This window comes from Cervus canadensis, chromosome 24 (genome assembly GCF_019320065.1).
Source record: "Cervus canadensis isolate Bull #8, Minnesota chromosome 24, ASM1932006v1, whole genome shotgun sequence".
NCBI lineage: Eukaryota > Metazoa > Chordata > Mammalia > Artiodactyla > Cervidae > Cervus > Cervus canadensis.
Genome location: NC_057409.1, coordinates 4,579,311 through 4,595,714, shown reverse-complemented (window position 1 = coordinate 4,595,714; position 16,404 = coordinate 4,579,311). Strand labels below are relative to the sequence as shown.

At 51.3% G+C, this 16,404-nt stretch overlaps 1 protein-coding gene across 3 annotated transcripts in view; it reads left to right on the top strand.

The window, feature by feature from the left end:
• ECE1 (endothelin converting enzyme 1) overlaps positions 1–16,404 on the top strand; it is a 123,241-nt gene that overhangs the window by 70,557 nt on the left and 36,280 nt on the right. For all 3 annotated transcript variants that reach the window (XM_043444714.1, XM_043444713.1, XM_043444712.1), the window contains exon 4: positions 4,938–5,150. In XM_043444714.1, coding sequence (XP_043300649.1) covers positions 4,938–5,150 — 213 coding nt within the window. The remainder of the gene's footprint in view (positions 1–4,937; positions 5,151–16,404) is intronic.

The following is a 16,404-nucleotide window of genomic DNA, read 5'->3' as shown; positions in this document are numbered from 1 at the left end:
ACTCCTTTTCCTATTTGGAACCAGCCTGTTGTTCCATGTCCAGTTCTAACTGTTGCTTCCTGACCTGCATACAGGTTTCTCAAGAAACAGGTCAGGTTTCTGGTATTTCCATCTCTTTCAGAATTTTCCACAGTTTATTGTGATCCACACAGTCAAAGGCTTTGGCATAGTCAATAAAGCAGAAATAGATGTTTTTCTGAAACTCTCTTGCTTTTTCGATTATCCAGCGGATGTTGGCAATTTGATCTCTGTTCATAGGATCTGGGAACATCAACTCCAGGCTTTGTTGAGCCTTCTCCACTGTGAACTTGCTGGCCTGAATGACTGGCCACACTGCATTGGGGTTGGGGAAGGGGTTTGGAGGCCTGAAAAGAGTGCAGGGCTTCATCTGAGTCATCCTCCCATCCCTCCTGGATCAAGCACTCATTCATTCACTCATTATTCATTCCACAAACATTGAATGAGTGCTTACTCTGTGTCAGGCACCTAGGTGGTACCTGAGAAATAATTGCTTAGTTATTTAACTGACTTTTAATGGTTTGTAGATGTTTTACCAAATGTGCCTAGCCCAGCAGGTGATTATTGCATATCTGATTAATTAATTAGTGATTTCCTAACCATATATGCTCAGCATAATGCCTGCATGCCATAGGATACTTTGCAAAGTGAATAAATAAATGATTGAATGAACACAGAGCAAGAAGGAAGACAAAGTGGGAACAGCCTTTCTCTACTGATCACCCTTGTCCTGCAGCTGCCATCTTGCTTCGTCCTAAAGCAGGTTTAATTCCGGGCAGTGCAGGCCTTCTCCAGCCGTGTCTGCCCAGCACGGGAGTTGATGAGATTCCAACACGCACTGTTGCCCTGAGGTTGCCCCTAGAAGTTCCAAGGACATTTCTCATCAGAAACCAAAAGGGAGCCCCTAAGGCCTGGCTTCTGAGGATGGGGCCGCACACACGTCTGTCGTTGCCAGGTGGGGCCCACAGGGAGGAATCCTGCTTCAGTCTATCCCATCTGTCTCAGGGCTCCAGAAGGGTTTTCCCCAGCCTGGTCCTGGGTGAGGGGAACTCTTCCCCCAGGGTGGAGCTGGACTGGGGATCTGGTGACCCTTGAGCCTGTTCATGTGTCTTTATCAGCTGCCTGAGCCTGGGAAAGCAGTGGCCGCCCCGGATGCTGGTGATAACCTCATTACCCAGCAGCAGGTGCTGGCACTATCCACATCTGGGCAGACATTGGGCAGGTCAATGCAGATTTTGGTGATTCTCAAAGACGCACCTGTAAGTTATGTCTGAACACTTAAATACATATTTATCCACCTTCCTATTGCACCCTGCTTTCCAGAAACGTACAGATGCTTTGCAAACAGTGGCAGCAAAACAAACAATACATTTTCCAGAAAATATTCTGAAGTGTCTTAGTGTTGAGGCCAGGCACCATCAGAGCCTCTAACCTTTAGCTAGATCTGGGACCTGCTCCTGCCTTATTGATGGATCATGCACGACCTAAAGGGAAGAAGTATTTCAGCATCTACAGGTGGATCAAAGGCTGGACAAATCTCCTTTATTCATTCAGCTATTCATTCATTCAATGAACACTTAATGAATAGCTGCTGGGTGCCAAGTTTGCTGAGCAAAGGAAGTGTAAATGCAAGTAAGATGTTGGCCCTGGGCTTTGCAGTGGTAAAGAACCCACCTGCCAATGCAAGAAATATTAGACTAGGGTTTGATCCCTAGGTCAAGAAGATTCCCCTGGAGGAGGGCGTGGCAACCCACCCCAATGTTCTTGCCTGGAGAATCCCATGGACAGAGGAGCCTGGCGGGCTTCGGTCCATAGGGTCGGAAAGAGCTGGACACCGCTGAAGTGACTTAGCATGCACGCACGCGTGCAAGATTCTGGCCCTGCTCCCAGGCTCACTTCCTGGTGGGGAAGGCAGTCGGGGTGATGGTCATGACACGCAGTGTGCCCAGGTGGCAGGCCTCCAGGCAGCCAAGGGGACCAGGCAAGGGTGAGGCTTCCCCAAGGAGGGAGAGCCTGGGCTGAGTTTTGAGGTTGTTGACATGGGGTGAGAGGCACGTAGAAATTATGAATTAATTAATCAAATGTACACGAAGCACCTCCTAGGATAAGGATCGTTGATAAGGGATCTACAAGCCAATAATAGTTAAATAGCCAGGCAATTATTGCCTAAGTATCACCTGGGTGCTTAAGTATTGCTGTGTGCCTAGCGGAGTAGGTGCTTAAGTGAAGAACTCAAGCCTGTCAGACTGATTCCTGGGGACAGGTTTCCTATTTAAAACCAAGGCCCACTGTGATAACTGCAGAATATCTCTCTGTCTCTCTCATGCACACACACACATGCACAGATTCTGTCTTGCTCCCTCAGGATCAATCTCTTTACAGCTGGCCTCTGGGTTTTCCCAGCAGCCAAGTATTTGTCAAGCTTGACTTCCTGCAGTTAGTTGTATAAAAACAATAGGTATTCTTTTCCTTTTCCAAATATGAAGTTATATCATAATAGTGAATAGGCTTTTTCAGATGACACAGAAACTCTTTTCCCCCACCCCCATAAAGACTTTGGTACATTTCCTTAGTTGAAAAGCAAGGCATGCAACTCAAAGGTCTCATCTAGAGATATTTGAAATCGTGCCATGTCCCCTACCATTTCCTTTCTCTATTTTCATGCCTAAGGTGAAAGTCACTCAGTCGTGTCCAACTCTTTGCGACCCCGTGGACTACACTGTCCGTGGAATTCTCCAAGCCAGAATACTGGAGTGGGTAGCCTTTCCCTTCTCCAGGGATCTTCCCAACCCAGGGATCGAACACAGGTCTCACGAGTTGCTGGCGGATTCTTTACCAGCCGAGCCACAAGGGAAGCCTATTTTCATGCCTAATAGTTCAATAATCTTTAATTGTTGTACAGTCATCTCAAAACAAGAAATTAGTGGGTTGGCCAAAAAGGTCGTTCCAGTTTTCTGTAACATCCTCCAGAAAAACCTGAGCAACCTTTCTGACCAGCCCAGTACCTCGAAATAGAATCGCCCTGACTTTTGTGCTGTCCTGCGACCCTTCTGAGCCCTTCGTCCATGCTCAGGACCTTGGGTTTATCATCAGATATTAATTAGCACACAGGTTGCCCAGCCCTGGCTAGCGCTGCATCTCCAAGTAAGATGACCATCAGCCCTGCCAGCCAGTGCATTCTCTTCTGCTCTCTGAGGGTTGATCTGGGAACATCAGATGCTAAGACTCCAGGGAGCTGAGTCCCCCGACCCCGCTGCCCAGCCACGAGGTCACTTCCTCATCATCAGGCAGTTGGTCCTCCTTTTTCTCATCTCCAGAGGGAGAAACCGAGCTTCGGAGGGATGAGGTTACCAGCACGAGGCCAGAGGCAGAGAGCTGGGCTTTGCACCCAGGTCTAGGAAGAAGCCCCCAGCACCTGCCCTGCCCCCCTCCTTTGTGCGCGGTGGGGAACTGAAGGGCCGGCCAAGCGGCGGTGTGGGCAAGTGGGAAGAACCCAGCTGTGGCGTTGCCGAAGCAGCACAGAGTGGGTTCAGTCCGGGCGTTCCCATGCCGCCGCGGGACGCTCAGAGCCTCGCTGTCCTCATCTGCCCCCGGGGGTCTCGCCCCCGTTATAGGGAGACCATCCCTCTGGTTGCCTGTCTGCTCCGGTCAACCAGTGGTGTGGATCCTCCGTCTCCTGCGGTCGGGTTCGTCTCACCACCTAGGCCCGGCCGCTGCTAAGGCGGCCCCCTGCTTGCTTCCCCCGCTTGAGCCCGCTGACCGACCTCAGGGCCGGAGTCGGGCCCCATCCACCAGCCTCTGCCCCAAGTCCTATAGAATCAGCTCAAAGTGAAAAATGAAGTCGCTCAGTTGTGTCTGACTCTTGCGACCCCACGGACTGGAGCCCACCAGGCTCCTCCGCCCATGGGATTTTCCCAGGCAAGAGTACTGGAGTGGGTTGCCATTCCCTTCTCCAGGGATCGAACCCCCATCTCCCGCATTGAAGGCAGACGCTTTACCGTCTGAGCCAGCAGGGAAGCCCATAGAATCAGCTCAGAGGAAGCGGATTTCTTTGTTCCTTGTGCTTTGGGGGCGCTTGTAGGATTTGGCAGCCCTCCCCCGGGCGCCTGTCATCACGGGAAGAGCTCCCTTCCAGCCCCAAAGCAGAGAGAGGGTGGGACTCAAACCCCACTGGCCACTGAGCAGGGAGCTTAGTCTCCCTCCCTGTGCCTCTGTTTCCCAATATATAAAAATGGCTTTAAGCAAAGTGATCTCTTAGGATTGTTTCCTTTTCGCTTTTTTGAAAATTCAGTGAGATGATTCTCCTGCCTTATACCCGGTGGGAATGGTTTTTCACGGCTCCTTCTGTTCCTCAGTCTTTCCTTCTTCCTGGCACCTTGTCCGTGTCACGGATTTGGCCCACTCAGTGAGTTCGTGTATAATAAGTAACGGACATTTCTCCTTCTGTAGTCTTTTGACTTTTCTTAGATAAGTTTGTATCTGCCACTAAATTATTAACTCCTGAAGGAAAAGACTATGCTTTTATATCTCCCACTACACACACACACCTATCTGCACTCAGCAAAGAACCTGGAAGATGCTCAGTAATTACTTTGTTGAATAAATGAATGCATGAATGAGTAAACGAATTTATTGAGCATCAGGAAATAATTTTAAAAAATCAATGAATATTTATGGCAGCACTGATTAAAAGAAGCACCTTGGTTCTGGTTTTAAAGTCATAGGAAGGATTTTAGGCAACTCAACAGAAGTCTTATTTTACAAGCCAGGAGATCATAAATCCACTGAAATCTTTGTCTCTGTAGTGTTTGGTCTCTCTGTTTGGTCGGGGCTGGGGTGGCCCAGACCACCTGCACTCTATTTCCATAGCCTCGTCCCTGCCTACCCTTCACTGGCCTCTTACCCTTGACCCCTGCCAGGAACACCCTCGGTGTGCCTAAGTGAGGCCTGCATCTCAGTGACCAGCTCCATCTTGAGCTCCATGGACCCCACGGTGGACCCCTGCCAGGACTTCTTCACCTATGCCTGCGGAGGCTGGATCAAAGCCAACCCCGTGCCTGACGGCCACTCACGCTGGGGGACCTTCAGCAACCTCTGGGAACACAACCAAGCCATCATCAAGCACCTCCTCGGTAGGCACCCAGCGGGGGGACTGGGGAACGGGCTGCAGAGGGGGGCTGCCCTCTGAACCTGGCCAGGCTCGGCTGAAGGAGGAGGTTGGTAGGATGGGGAGACGAAAGGGTTGGGAGCAGACAAGGCTGGGTTAGAATGTCTGCCCCATGTGTGATCCTAAGTCACTTATCACTGAGCCTCACTTCCTCCATCTGTAAAAATGGGACTAGTAAGGCCCAAACTGTGGAGTTTCGAGTGCTAGAGAGCACGTGTGTGAAGCATTAGCGTGGTATGTACGGCATGTCATAGGTGTGTGAGTACTGTGTGTGGAGCTGTGGTCATAATTTATGGCTTCGAGCTGTGGCTTAGTTTTTGACTGGTTTTGACTGGGAGTTTTGCAAGTTGTGAGCAAAAGGAATGAAGGCATGCTGGATCCAGATTTTAAGGTTGTGAGCCGATCCAGGTTCTGACAACGGTTTATCTGAGAGTCATCCAAAGGCAGGAGTCTTCCTTGGCCTTGTGGTAATCTGGCTTGTGAGATAAACCCTCTCACCAAAGTTCTTCGCTTTATACCTTGTTAGGCCATTAGCACTTCTAGTTGACCTTGGTGTTGGTGGTTTTATCCTCAGGTTAGAATCCCATGTCTGTCTTGTTTGAGGCTGTGTCCTTAGTTAAAGTCTGTTGAATTAACATCTGCCCCTGAGGGCGCTCCTCCATGTGGAATCAAAACACGCTGTGTTGTAACCTGTAGAGGTCCCAACTTGAACCCCTTTGGGACCAAGACCTTCACCATGCCTGTCTCCTGCTGACCCCTGCCCCATCCTGGGACCCTCAATGCTGATAGGAGCTCGATCATGAAAAGTCAATCCATTAATTCACCAATGATAGAACTGAGATTGAAGAAGTACTTATTAAATTAAAAAAATACTTTCTTAAAATATAATACCTTCTTAATACTCAAAAGTAGGTAAATTGAAGAAGACATCTAAAAGAGGGCTCAGTCATGTCCGACTCTTTGCGACCCTTTAAACTATAGCCCGCCAGGCTCTTCTGCCCATGGGATTCTCCCGACAAGAATACTGGAGTCGGTTACCATTGCCTCCTCCAAGGGGATCTTCCTGACCGAGGGATCAAATCCTCATCTCCTGCACTGGCAGGCAGATTTTTTACCACTGGCAGCACCTGGGAAGCCCCTAAAAGGGGACAGATGGTCTCAACGGGACAGAAACCTTCCTATGAGACAGGAAAAGATTTCTAACTTGATGATTATGAATTTCAGGAGACTGTGTCTTTAAGATAAAAGTGGAAATCAGCAAACCAGATTAAGGAAACCTTTGCTTTCTTCCTCACCTCAGCCCCAGCGGCATGGCTGCTGCAGGGTGGAACTCACCCACCACTTCTCCCTGGTACCCAGCAGCTCCAGGGCAGAGCCCCTGGGCACAAGGAGACCTGCTTGTCTCCCTGAGGATCAGAAAAGGTGGTGGGTGGAGGTGGGGCAGAGGGAATAACCCAGCCCCCTGTATGCGCTATGCCGCCCGCTTGCCTTTGCAGGGGAATCCAGCCTTTTATTTCAGAACTAAAGGCAAGTATGTCTGTGGTGGCCAGATCGAAACTCAGGGTTGTCCTTTCCCCAGCATCTAAAGACACAGCTGGAGACTGGGCAGGGATCATCAACCAAAGCAGGAGAACAGAGGACTTCCCTGATGATCCAGTGGTTTAGATTCCACACTTCCGCTGCAGGGGGCACAGGTTCGATCCCTGGTTGGGAAACGAAGATCCCATATGCTGCATGGTACAGTCCAAAAAATAAATAAGTTGTATTTGGGGACTTCCCCGGCAGTTCAGTCATTAAGAGCATGTGCTCCCAATGCGAGCAGCACAGGTTTGATCCCTGGTCTGGGGCCTAGACTAAGATCCCACTGTGCTGGGCAGCGTGGTCAAAAAAATGAAAAACACAGCAAGAGGATAGTCTCGGTAGGATAACAATATGGGCTAGTGCCTCTGCGTCCTTCACCAGGACCTGGATTCAAGTCCTGGTTCTGCCACTTACTGTGTGATCTTGGGTCAGTGACATAACCTCTCTGGGCTTCTTGTCTCATCAGTACAATGGGAACCACATCTCCTCCAGGTTGTGAAAATTAAGTGGAAAAATATCTACAAAGCCCTTTGCTGGAGCCAGGCATATTGTGGTGGCTGCTGGCTGTGCTGGTGTTACTCTTGTTATTCACCCTTGACCTTTGCCCAGCACTTTCCAGTTTACAGAGCTCTTTTGTAGATAACCATTCCTTGTGACCCTGCTCCTGTAGGAACTAGGAAGCTGTTGCTCACCCCACTTGATAGATGAGGAACCGGAAGTCCAGAGAGCTCCCCAAAATGGGCTAATAGGTGGCAGAACTGCCACTGCCTGAATCCTGGCCACATGTCCCTTTCCTGTCCCCCGCCACCTCCTCTGGGTACCAACGATGGTACAGCTCCCTGCCCATCTTTTGGGGAGAACTTGCAGGAAGCACAAAGTGTTGAGAGTCTGAAGGAAAGAAGGAAACAGACTGGCTCTTGCTGAGCGTCTGCTCCGTGCTGGGCTGTGTACTAGGCTCTTTATATCCACTGCCTCCTTAATCCCCACGGTTACCCTGGGACTTAGGAACTCGGGTCCCATTCCTGGATGATGAAGCTGAGAGAAGTTAAGCTCGCCAAGGACACCCTGCTGGTCCAGGAGCTTCAGCCAAGGGGACCATTTCACACCAAGAGGGGACTGCGGAGAAAGGCAGACGGGCCCGCGGACTCCCCAGTCAGGCCCCGAGCTGGCCCTTGGGGGGGGCACTCCTGGGTCCTGGTCTGCTGCTTCTGGGAGGATCGTGGGTCTTATCAGGAAGACCTTGAGTCTAGGCCGAGACTCAGCCCATCCGCACACCCTGCCCACCCCCACAGCGGTGGCCTCCCGTCTGGACTCTGGCCCTTCATCCCTGCTGTCCCTGAGGGCGGGGAGCTGCAGTGAGCTGGCATGCAACAGCCAGGACCCTGTGTTCAAGCCCCTGACCCCGGGTCAAGGCCCGGTGGGATCAGGAGCCCTGGCAGGCTGGCCGATCACGTGTGGCCTTGGACGAGTGACGCGCCTTCTCTACAGCTTAGTTCTACGATCTGTAAAATGTGGATGATGGTGTTGCCTGATGCTCAAGGTTACTGTGCGTATCATCTCGCGTGTGATGGGTTAGCGTGCTCGGCCCAGAGCCTGGCACCCAGTAGGCGTGCAGCAGAACTGCCCTCTTTGGTGGTGGGGGTGGGTGAGTTCCAGGTCAGCCCCCTCCCTACGGCCTGTGTGACTGCAGAGGGCTGCCCCGCCTGCTTCAGCCCTTCACCTATGAAGTGGGAACCAACTCAGAGTACCGGCAGGGGTGTTCTGAGGATTCATGGGTGGTCACAGAGAGAGTAATTATTGTTTGTTTGTTTTATTTCTTTTATTTCTTGGACTTGCCTGGTGGCTCAGACAGTAAAGCTTCTGCCTACATTTCAGGAGACCCGGGTTCGATCCCTGGGTGGGGAAGATCCCCTGGAGAAGGGAATGGCAACCTGCTCCAGTATTCTTGCCTGGGAAATCCCATGGACCAGAGGAGCCTGGCATGCTATAGTCCATGGGGTCTCAAAGAGGCAACACAACCGAGCCACTTCACCTTTCACTTATTTCTTTAAAAAAAAAAGTGTAATCGAAGTCTAGTTGCTTTACAATGTTCTGTTAGTTTCTGCTGCACGGTGTAGTGAATCTGCCTCACATGTGCGTACATCCCCCTCCGCTTTAGGCCACCTCCGAGCATTCTGGTAGAGTTCCCCGTGGGGTACGGTAGGCTCTGCTTGGTTATCTGTTTTACACGGAGTATCAGGAGTGTCTGTGTCCATCCCAGTCTCCCAGTTCATCCCAAGCCTCTGCTTTCCCCACCGGCATCCATAGGTTTGTTCTCTGCATCTGTGGCTCTCTATCTACCTTGTAAATAAGATTGTTTATACCGGCTTTTTCAGATTCTACACATATGTGTTAATATACGGTGTTTGTTTTTCTCTTATAGAAGCCCTGATGGAGCCTCTTATCAGAAGAAGGTATGAGAGTGTTAGTTGTGTCTGACTCTTTGCAATCCCATAGCCAGGATGCCACTTTTTTTCTCTCTTAACAGATGGGAGCTAGCAGTTCCAAAAACACTTCTTTAAAATGTATTAAAAAAAATTGGGGAGAAGTTTGATCCCCAGAGTTTAAAAAGACCCTCCTGATCTTCTTCTATAATACTGAATGGCCACAGTATCCTTTGGAAGACGGGGAACACTGGCCTGTTAAAGGGTCTCTCAATTACAATACTGTTTTCGTTGGAGAAGGAAATGGCAACCCACTCCAGTACTCTTGCCTGGAAAATCCTGTGGACGGAGGAACCTGGTAGGCTACAGTCCATGGGGTTGCAAAGAGTCGGACATGACTGAGTGACTTCACTTTAGCCAGGCTCCTCTGTCCTTGGTGTTCTCCAGGCAAGAATACTAGAGGGGGTAGCCATTTCCTTCTCCAGGGGATCTTCCCAATGCAGGGATCTAACCCCAGTCTCCCTCATTGCAGGCAGATTCCTTATCATCTGAGCCACCGGGAAAGCCTCAAGGAGGTATGGGTGTATCCATGACCATGCAGGGTTGTTTACTTGTGTTATTTTCTTCAAGCCATGGAGTATATGCCCATTTTACAGATGTGATTCACCAAGTACAAAGGAAACGGATCTCCTGGGAGATGGTGGAGCTGGGGCCTCAGACCTGTCTTCTTTCTCTACTGATTCTGCTGTGCAGAGGTCAGGGACAGCCCAGAAGTATGGTCTGCCCTGCAATCTCCTTTCCCTGAGAGCTGCTTGATTTTGTTCTCCAGGCCAGGGGACACCTGGCCCGGGCCCAATGAGCAAATAGCTGGGGTCCCCTCATGTCTTAGTGACCGAGAGCTTCCCCATGAGGTTATATCCTGACGTCCCCTCCCCCCAGGCTCACTCTTGAAAACCAGTCTGGAAACGGCCCCTCCCCTGTGGGCCTTGATACCTGGGACTCTTGATACCTGGAAATTCCTGAAGGGCCAGGAAGTAGGTGAGCAGGTGAACAAAATATGCAGGAGCGTGGGCCAGTGCATTCTTGGGCTCCAGGTCAGGCTGGTTTCAGCTCCCCCAAGACACAGGGGTCAGCCAGCAGGCCCTAGGAGGGATTGGATACACAGGGGGCATGACTGGGCAGGCTGGCCTGGGTGGGGGCGGCTTCTCTGGGCGGAGAAAGACAACTCTGAGGCCCATGAGGAATGTTATCAGCTGGCCGGGCAGGACCCCTGTTACCATCAGCTTGCCCCGTGACCTTGGGCGAGCCGCTTCTTTCTATGAACAATGGGTTTGCTCTGGCCCCCTCTGAGGAAATCCAGGGACATCTGTAGCAGGTGGATTGAGCTGGGCCAAGTGCCACCGTTGCACGTCCTGGCAGCTGCTGGCTAGAAGGGGGCAACCTCAGCCACATGAGACCCAGGTACCTCAGCCGAAAGACCCTCTGCCGTCCATACACACTGCCAGTGTGGGCTGCCCTCATAAGCTTTTGGGAGACCAGAGGGTGTCCTCACTTTATCAGGGGAAAGATGCGGTTGGACCTGTCATCCCTTAGGCCGGGCCTCACCTTAGGCATTCTACCCTGTGTTTTTAGCACAGGCTATTCCGCCATCTAGAATACCTTCCCCACGCCCTCCCAGTCCTACAAGACTCTGTCAAACCTGCTACTCCCGTTATGCCTTCTGTGGTTACCGAAGGGCCTATCCAGGCTTGAGCTACAATTATATCTTGTGTACTTGTCATGTTTACTGTATTTTATATTCTAAGATGAATCATGCAAAAAAAAAGTAATTGATGCCTACTGGTAACAATTCAAGTAATGCAGATTCCCTAAAGCCCACGTTAATAGTTTCCCTTTCTTCTACTCCTGACCTGATACACACAGAATCATCCCCATGGCATCAAATCTGCCCATGTCAGTGACTTGGCAGTTAATCATGTCACCCTGTGACATCTCTTCTACTGTTATTTTGTTCTGTCTTTCCAGTATTTACCGTCTAATGTAGCTTCATCTCCCTGTGCACATTGAGAGCTCAGTGGACAAGAGCTGCATGTGAAATGCCTTCTATCCAATGTCATTCCTGCAGCAGCGGGCCCTTCTTTTTCTTTCATGTTTGGTGGGGGGGTGGTTAGATGGATTGGTTTTTTGAATCAATGCTTTATTTGTTTTTGGCGCCGCGGGGTCTGGTTGCTGTGGCCGCGCGGTCTCTAGTTGTGGCGAGCAGGGGCTCCGCTCCCTTGCCGTGTGATAAGGTGGCCGCTTGTTGCAGAGCTTAGCCTCTAGCCGCTCAAACTCAGTCACTGTGGTGCACAGACTTAGTTGTTCTGTGCGTGCATGCGTGCTAAGTCACTTCAGTTGTATCTGACTCATTGCAACCCTATAGACTGTAGCCCGCCAGGCTCCTCTGTCCGTGGGATTTCTCCAGGCAAGAATACTGGAGTGGGTGGCCATGCCCTCCTCCAGGGGATCTGCCTGACCCAGGGATCGGACCTGCGTCTCTTATGTCTCCCGCATTGGCAGGCGGGCTCTTTACCAGTAGCGTCACCTGGGAAGCCCTAGCTGCTCTGTGGCATGTGGGATCTTCCCAGACCTGGGGCTGACCCTGTGTCCCCTGCATTGGCAGACAGAGTCTTCACCGCTGGATCAGCAGGGAAGTCCCTAGATGCATTGAGTGATGAGTTGATCCAAGGATGGGAGTGGGTGTCCAGGGCTTCTTAGGCGCGGCTGGATTGCTTCAGATCTCCCTCCGGTGTTCCAGGTTAATAAGCAGGAGGGGAAAGGGAGGGCAAGAGAGCACAGGCCTCTGCTCTGACCTCAGCCACTCACTGATGTGACCCTGGACCCATGACCCAGCCTCTATAAATTGGCACCCACTGTGGAAGCGGCTGTGACAAGATACACATACACAGCCACACCCACACACAGGAAGCTGTGTGTTATCTCCGGGAGGCCTGAAAATGCGTGTGTTCAAATTCCAGTGTGCCGCCCATCACCTCTGCCTTCCTAGGCAGGTTCCTTCATCTCCCTGGACCTCGTTTTCCTTCCGTGTGTAATGGGGTGACCATATCCACGGCAGCGTGTCCGTGTGGTGATGAAAAGATCCCAGCACATGGCCTAACCCATGGTGCGTCCCCAGTAAGCGGGAATGGTCTTATCATCTCGTTCTTCTGTAGAAAAGGGCACCTCCTTATCAGCTGCCCCTTAGCCTCACCGGATGGCGCTCCTAAGGCCTGTGATTGTCAGAGCTGCGTCTGTGGTTTTATCTAAAACCGACGCCCGTCCTGCCCTGACGTGGAGTCGGGGCCCCACGGGCTCCTGGCCAGCCGGTCTGCTGTGCACAGTAAGAGGTGCCCCGGAATTTTGGGATCCCCATCTCTGCAGCCGCCCAGCGTCTGTTTCCTCCGCGGGAGAGCTGTGGGAAAGGGTGTTCCAATAAAAACTTCCAGAGGAAGAAGTGGGCCGGTTAAATGGGATGCTCGCTTTCCTCTCTGGGACTTTGGGGAAGTGACAGAGAAAGTTTCTGGAATTCGGGGTCCCTGGAAGGAAGTACCCAGGCAATTGGGAGTCCTGTTGTCTGGTCCTGGGCTGCCAAATTGTTTCCAGACCACTGGGGTCCTAGAAGTGCCACCATTTTCAACATATGGCCCCCTTCTGGGTGCCGGGGCCTTCCCTGGTGGCTCAGTGGTTAAAAAACAAAACAAAAACTCCACCTGCCAGTGCAGAGACTCAGGAGACGTGAGTTCGATTCCTGGGTTGGGCAGATCCCCTGGAGGAGGAGATGGTAACCCTCTCCAGCATTCTTGCCTGGGAAATCCCATGGACAGAGGAGCCTGGTGGCAAGAGATATGACTCAGTGGCTGAGCACGCACGCACACTGGGTCCTGGACACTGCCCAGCCCCTTCCTCCTAGGCCGCTCTCTACTTCTGGGAAGAAAACACGGTCTGGGGTGTCTTAAAGGAAACCAAGCTTTTTCTCAGGAGCAAAAACCGTGCCTGATTTCACTCTGAAACCGAGCCTCCTCCCTTGGGCCCAAGTGATGGACGCCTGTGTCTGTGGAGCCCCAGACACACCTTCCCTCATTCTCTCAGCTTTTACATACTGTCCGCTGACTGTGGCACAGCTTCGCTAGGTGCCTCTGGTCATGTAAGGAAGTTAACAGTCTTTCTTTGTGGAGCTTCCATTCCCACAGGGGAGACAGACAGTCAACAAATTAATGAGTTAATAAATGACTTCAGCTTGTGAAGACTTCAGCTCAGTTCAGTTCAGTCGCTCAGTCATGTCCAACTCTTTGTGACTCTGAGAACCACAGCATGCCAGGCCTCCCTATTCATCCACAACTCCCAGAGTCTACCCAAACCCATGTCCATTGAGTCAGTGATGCCATCCAACCATCTCATCCTCTGTCATCCCCTTCTCCTCCTGCCCTCAATCTTTCCCAGCATCAGGGTCTTTTCAGATGAGTCAGCTCTTCACATCAGGTGGCCAAAGGATTGACGTTTCAGCTTCAGCATCAGTCCTTCCAATGAACACCTAGGACTGGTCTCCTTTAGGATGAACTGGTTGGATCTCCTTGCAGTCCAAGGGACTCTCAAGAGTCTTCTCCAACATCACAGTTCAAAACCATCAATTCTTCGGTGCTCAGCTTTCTTTATGGTCCAGTTCTCACATCCATACATGACTAATGGAAAAACCATAGCCTTGACTAGACGAACCTTTGTTGACAAAGTAATGTCTCTGCTTTTTAATATGCTGTCTAGGTTGGTCATAACTTTTCTTCCAAGGAGTAAGTGGCTTTTAATTTCATGGCTGCAGTCACCATCTGCAGTGATTTTGGAGCCACCAAAAATAAAGTTAGCCACTGTTTCCACTGTTTCCCCATCTATTTGTTATGAAGTGATGGGACCAGATGCCATGATCTTAGTTTTCTGAATGTTGAGCTTTAAGCCAACTTTTCACTCTCCTCTTTCACTTTCATCAAGAGGCTCTTTAGTTCTTCTTCGCTTTCTGTCATAAGGGTGGTGTCATCTGCATATCTGAGATTACTGATATTTCTCCCGGCAATCTTGATGCCAGCTTGTGCTTCATCCAGTCCAGTGTTTCTTGTGATATACTCTGCATAAACATTAAATAAGCAGGGTGACAAAATACAGCCTTGATGTACTCTTTTCCCAATTTGGCCTTGAAAAAGAACCAAGCAGGAGGCAGGACCAGAGAAAGGAGAGGTCTTGTAGCCATGGTGATCAGGAAGGGTGGGCCTGTGGAGGAGCAGCCCCTTGACCCGAAGCTTGAATTAGAGAGAGAACAGCCCACAGGGATGTGAGGGGAAGGGTATGGCCGGCAGCAGGAACAGTGAGCATGGTGGCCCTGGGGTAGGAGCGTGGGATCAAGAGGGCGGGAACAGAAGACAGGCTCGAGCTGGAGGCTGCGAGGTGGTGAGGCCCAGATCATTCAGGGCAGTGTTACCCCATCTTTTTTAATGACTGCCCCCTCCCTCAAATTTTAATACCTTAGATATACGCTTGTTTCTGTACTATTATTGTGGTTTAGTCGCTCACTGAGTCGTGTCCGACTCTTTTGCGATCCCGTGGCCTGTAACCCAGGCTCCTCTATCCATGGAATTTCTGAGGCAAGAGTACTAGAGTGGATTGCCATTTCCTTCTCCGGGAGATCTTCCCAGCCCAGGGATCGAACCCACATCTCCTGCACTGGCAGATGGATTCTTTACCACTGAGCCACCAGGGAAGTCCTCTATGTATTCATAGAAAGGATCAGATGTTTCTAGGGACTTCCCTGGTGGTCTAGTGCTTAAGACTTCACCTTCTAGTGCGGGGGGGTGTGTGGCTTCAGTCCCTGGTTGGGGAGTGAAGATCCCACATGCCTCATGGCCAAAAAAAATCACAAACATAAAACAGAAGGAGTATTATAAAAATTCAACAAAGGGAAAAAAAATAGTCCACATTTTTTAGAAACTTAAAAAAAAAAAAAGACTCTGATTCCACTGCAGAGGGCACTCATTTGATCCCTGGTCAGGGAATGAAGATCCCGCATGCTGCTTGGCACAGCAAAGGAAAAAAAATAATAAGATGTTTCTGCTATTTAAGAATTAATTTTTTCTCTCCTTTAGGAGCAATATTGCCCCCGTTGAGAATGCATGCTATAGGGTCCTCTGCGCAATGTTAAGGATTGTGTATACGCCTGTGCCTCTTTGAGCTAAAAGTATTCAAGACAGCAGCTCTGTCAGCTGCCCCCAAGGTTCCTCGTGGATGGCTGATAGATCTCAAATGTAAAATATCTGAAAACCGAAGTGCTCGTTCCACTCCCCGAACCTGCACTCCACCCCCCACTTCTGTAGTTCAGCCCCACCTGGCTCAGGCCGGGGAAACCTGGAAGCATCCTGACTCCTGTTTCCTCTCTCGTGCCCCCCACCGGCTTCTCGGTTCTTCTTTCTGCCACCCTGGCCACCCCATCATTGCCCCATCGCTCCATCACTCCGCCGGTCTGCTGTAGCGAGCTCCCAGCTGGCCGTCTCACCCTGGCTCCTGTCCCGCAAGGAGCCTGCAGGGTCGCAGGTGCCCTTGAGCAAGCAGGAAGGAGAGGAGGTGGAAAAGATGCCGTGGGTGGTCCAGACGGGCCCAGGAGCCAGGCGGGGGGCTGGGGGGCTGTGGAGGAGCTTGGCCTGCTCACGGGGCTCCGGCCCCAGCCAGCATGGGCAGATGCTGGGGATGGCACGTGCTCAGTCCCTGAGGGACTTGTCCTCTGTTCCTCCTTGCCCCCCCACCTCCTTTCCTCCCCTTGCCAGTCTCCCCTGGGCCCTGGCCTTAGCACCGTCTTGTCCCCCAGATACAGCATCTTCCTCATCAGACGCAGACTCTGGGCTCCGTTTTTTCTGCACCCATCACTGCGAACTGCTGTGTGCCCGCCCGATGCTGGGGAAGCAGGGGGAACTCGGCCGTGGACTGGTAGGCGAGGCCGCCAAGCACCACGTCCACAGTCGCTCCACGTCCAGCTCATCCTTCCTTCCCAGAGCTCCAGCATGGAGTTCCCGGGCCTCCCCGGCCATCCTCTTCCAAGCCCCTGGACTTTCTCCTCATAGCATTACCCCACATGTAATCAGATGTCTTGTGTGGACCACACTGTTGTCCATCTGGCCCATCAAGCTGCGGGCCTCACACCGG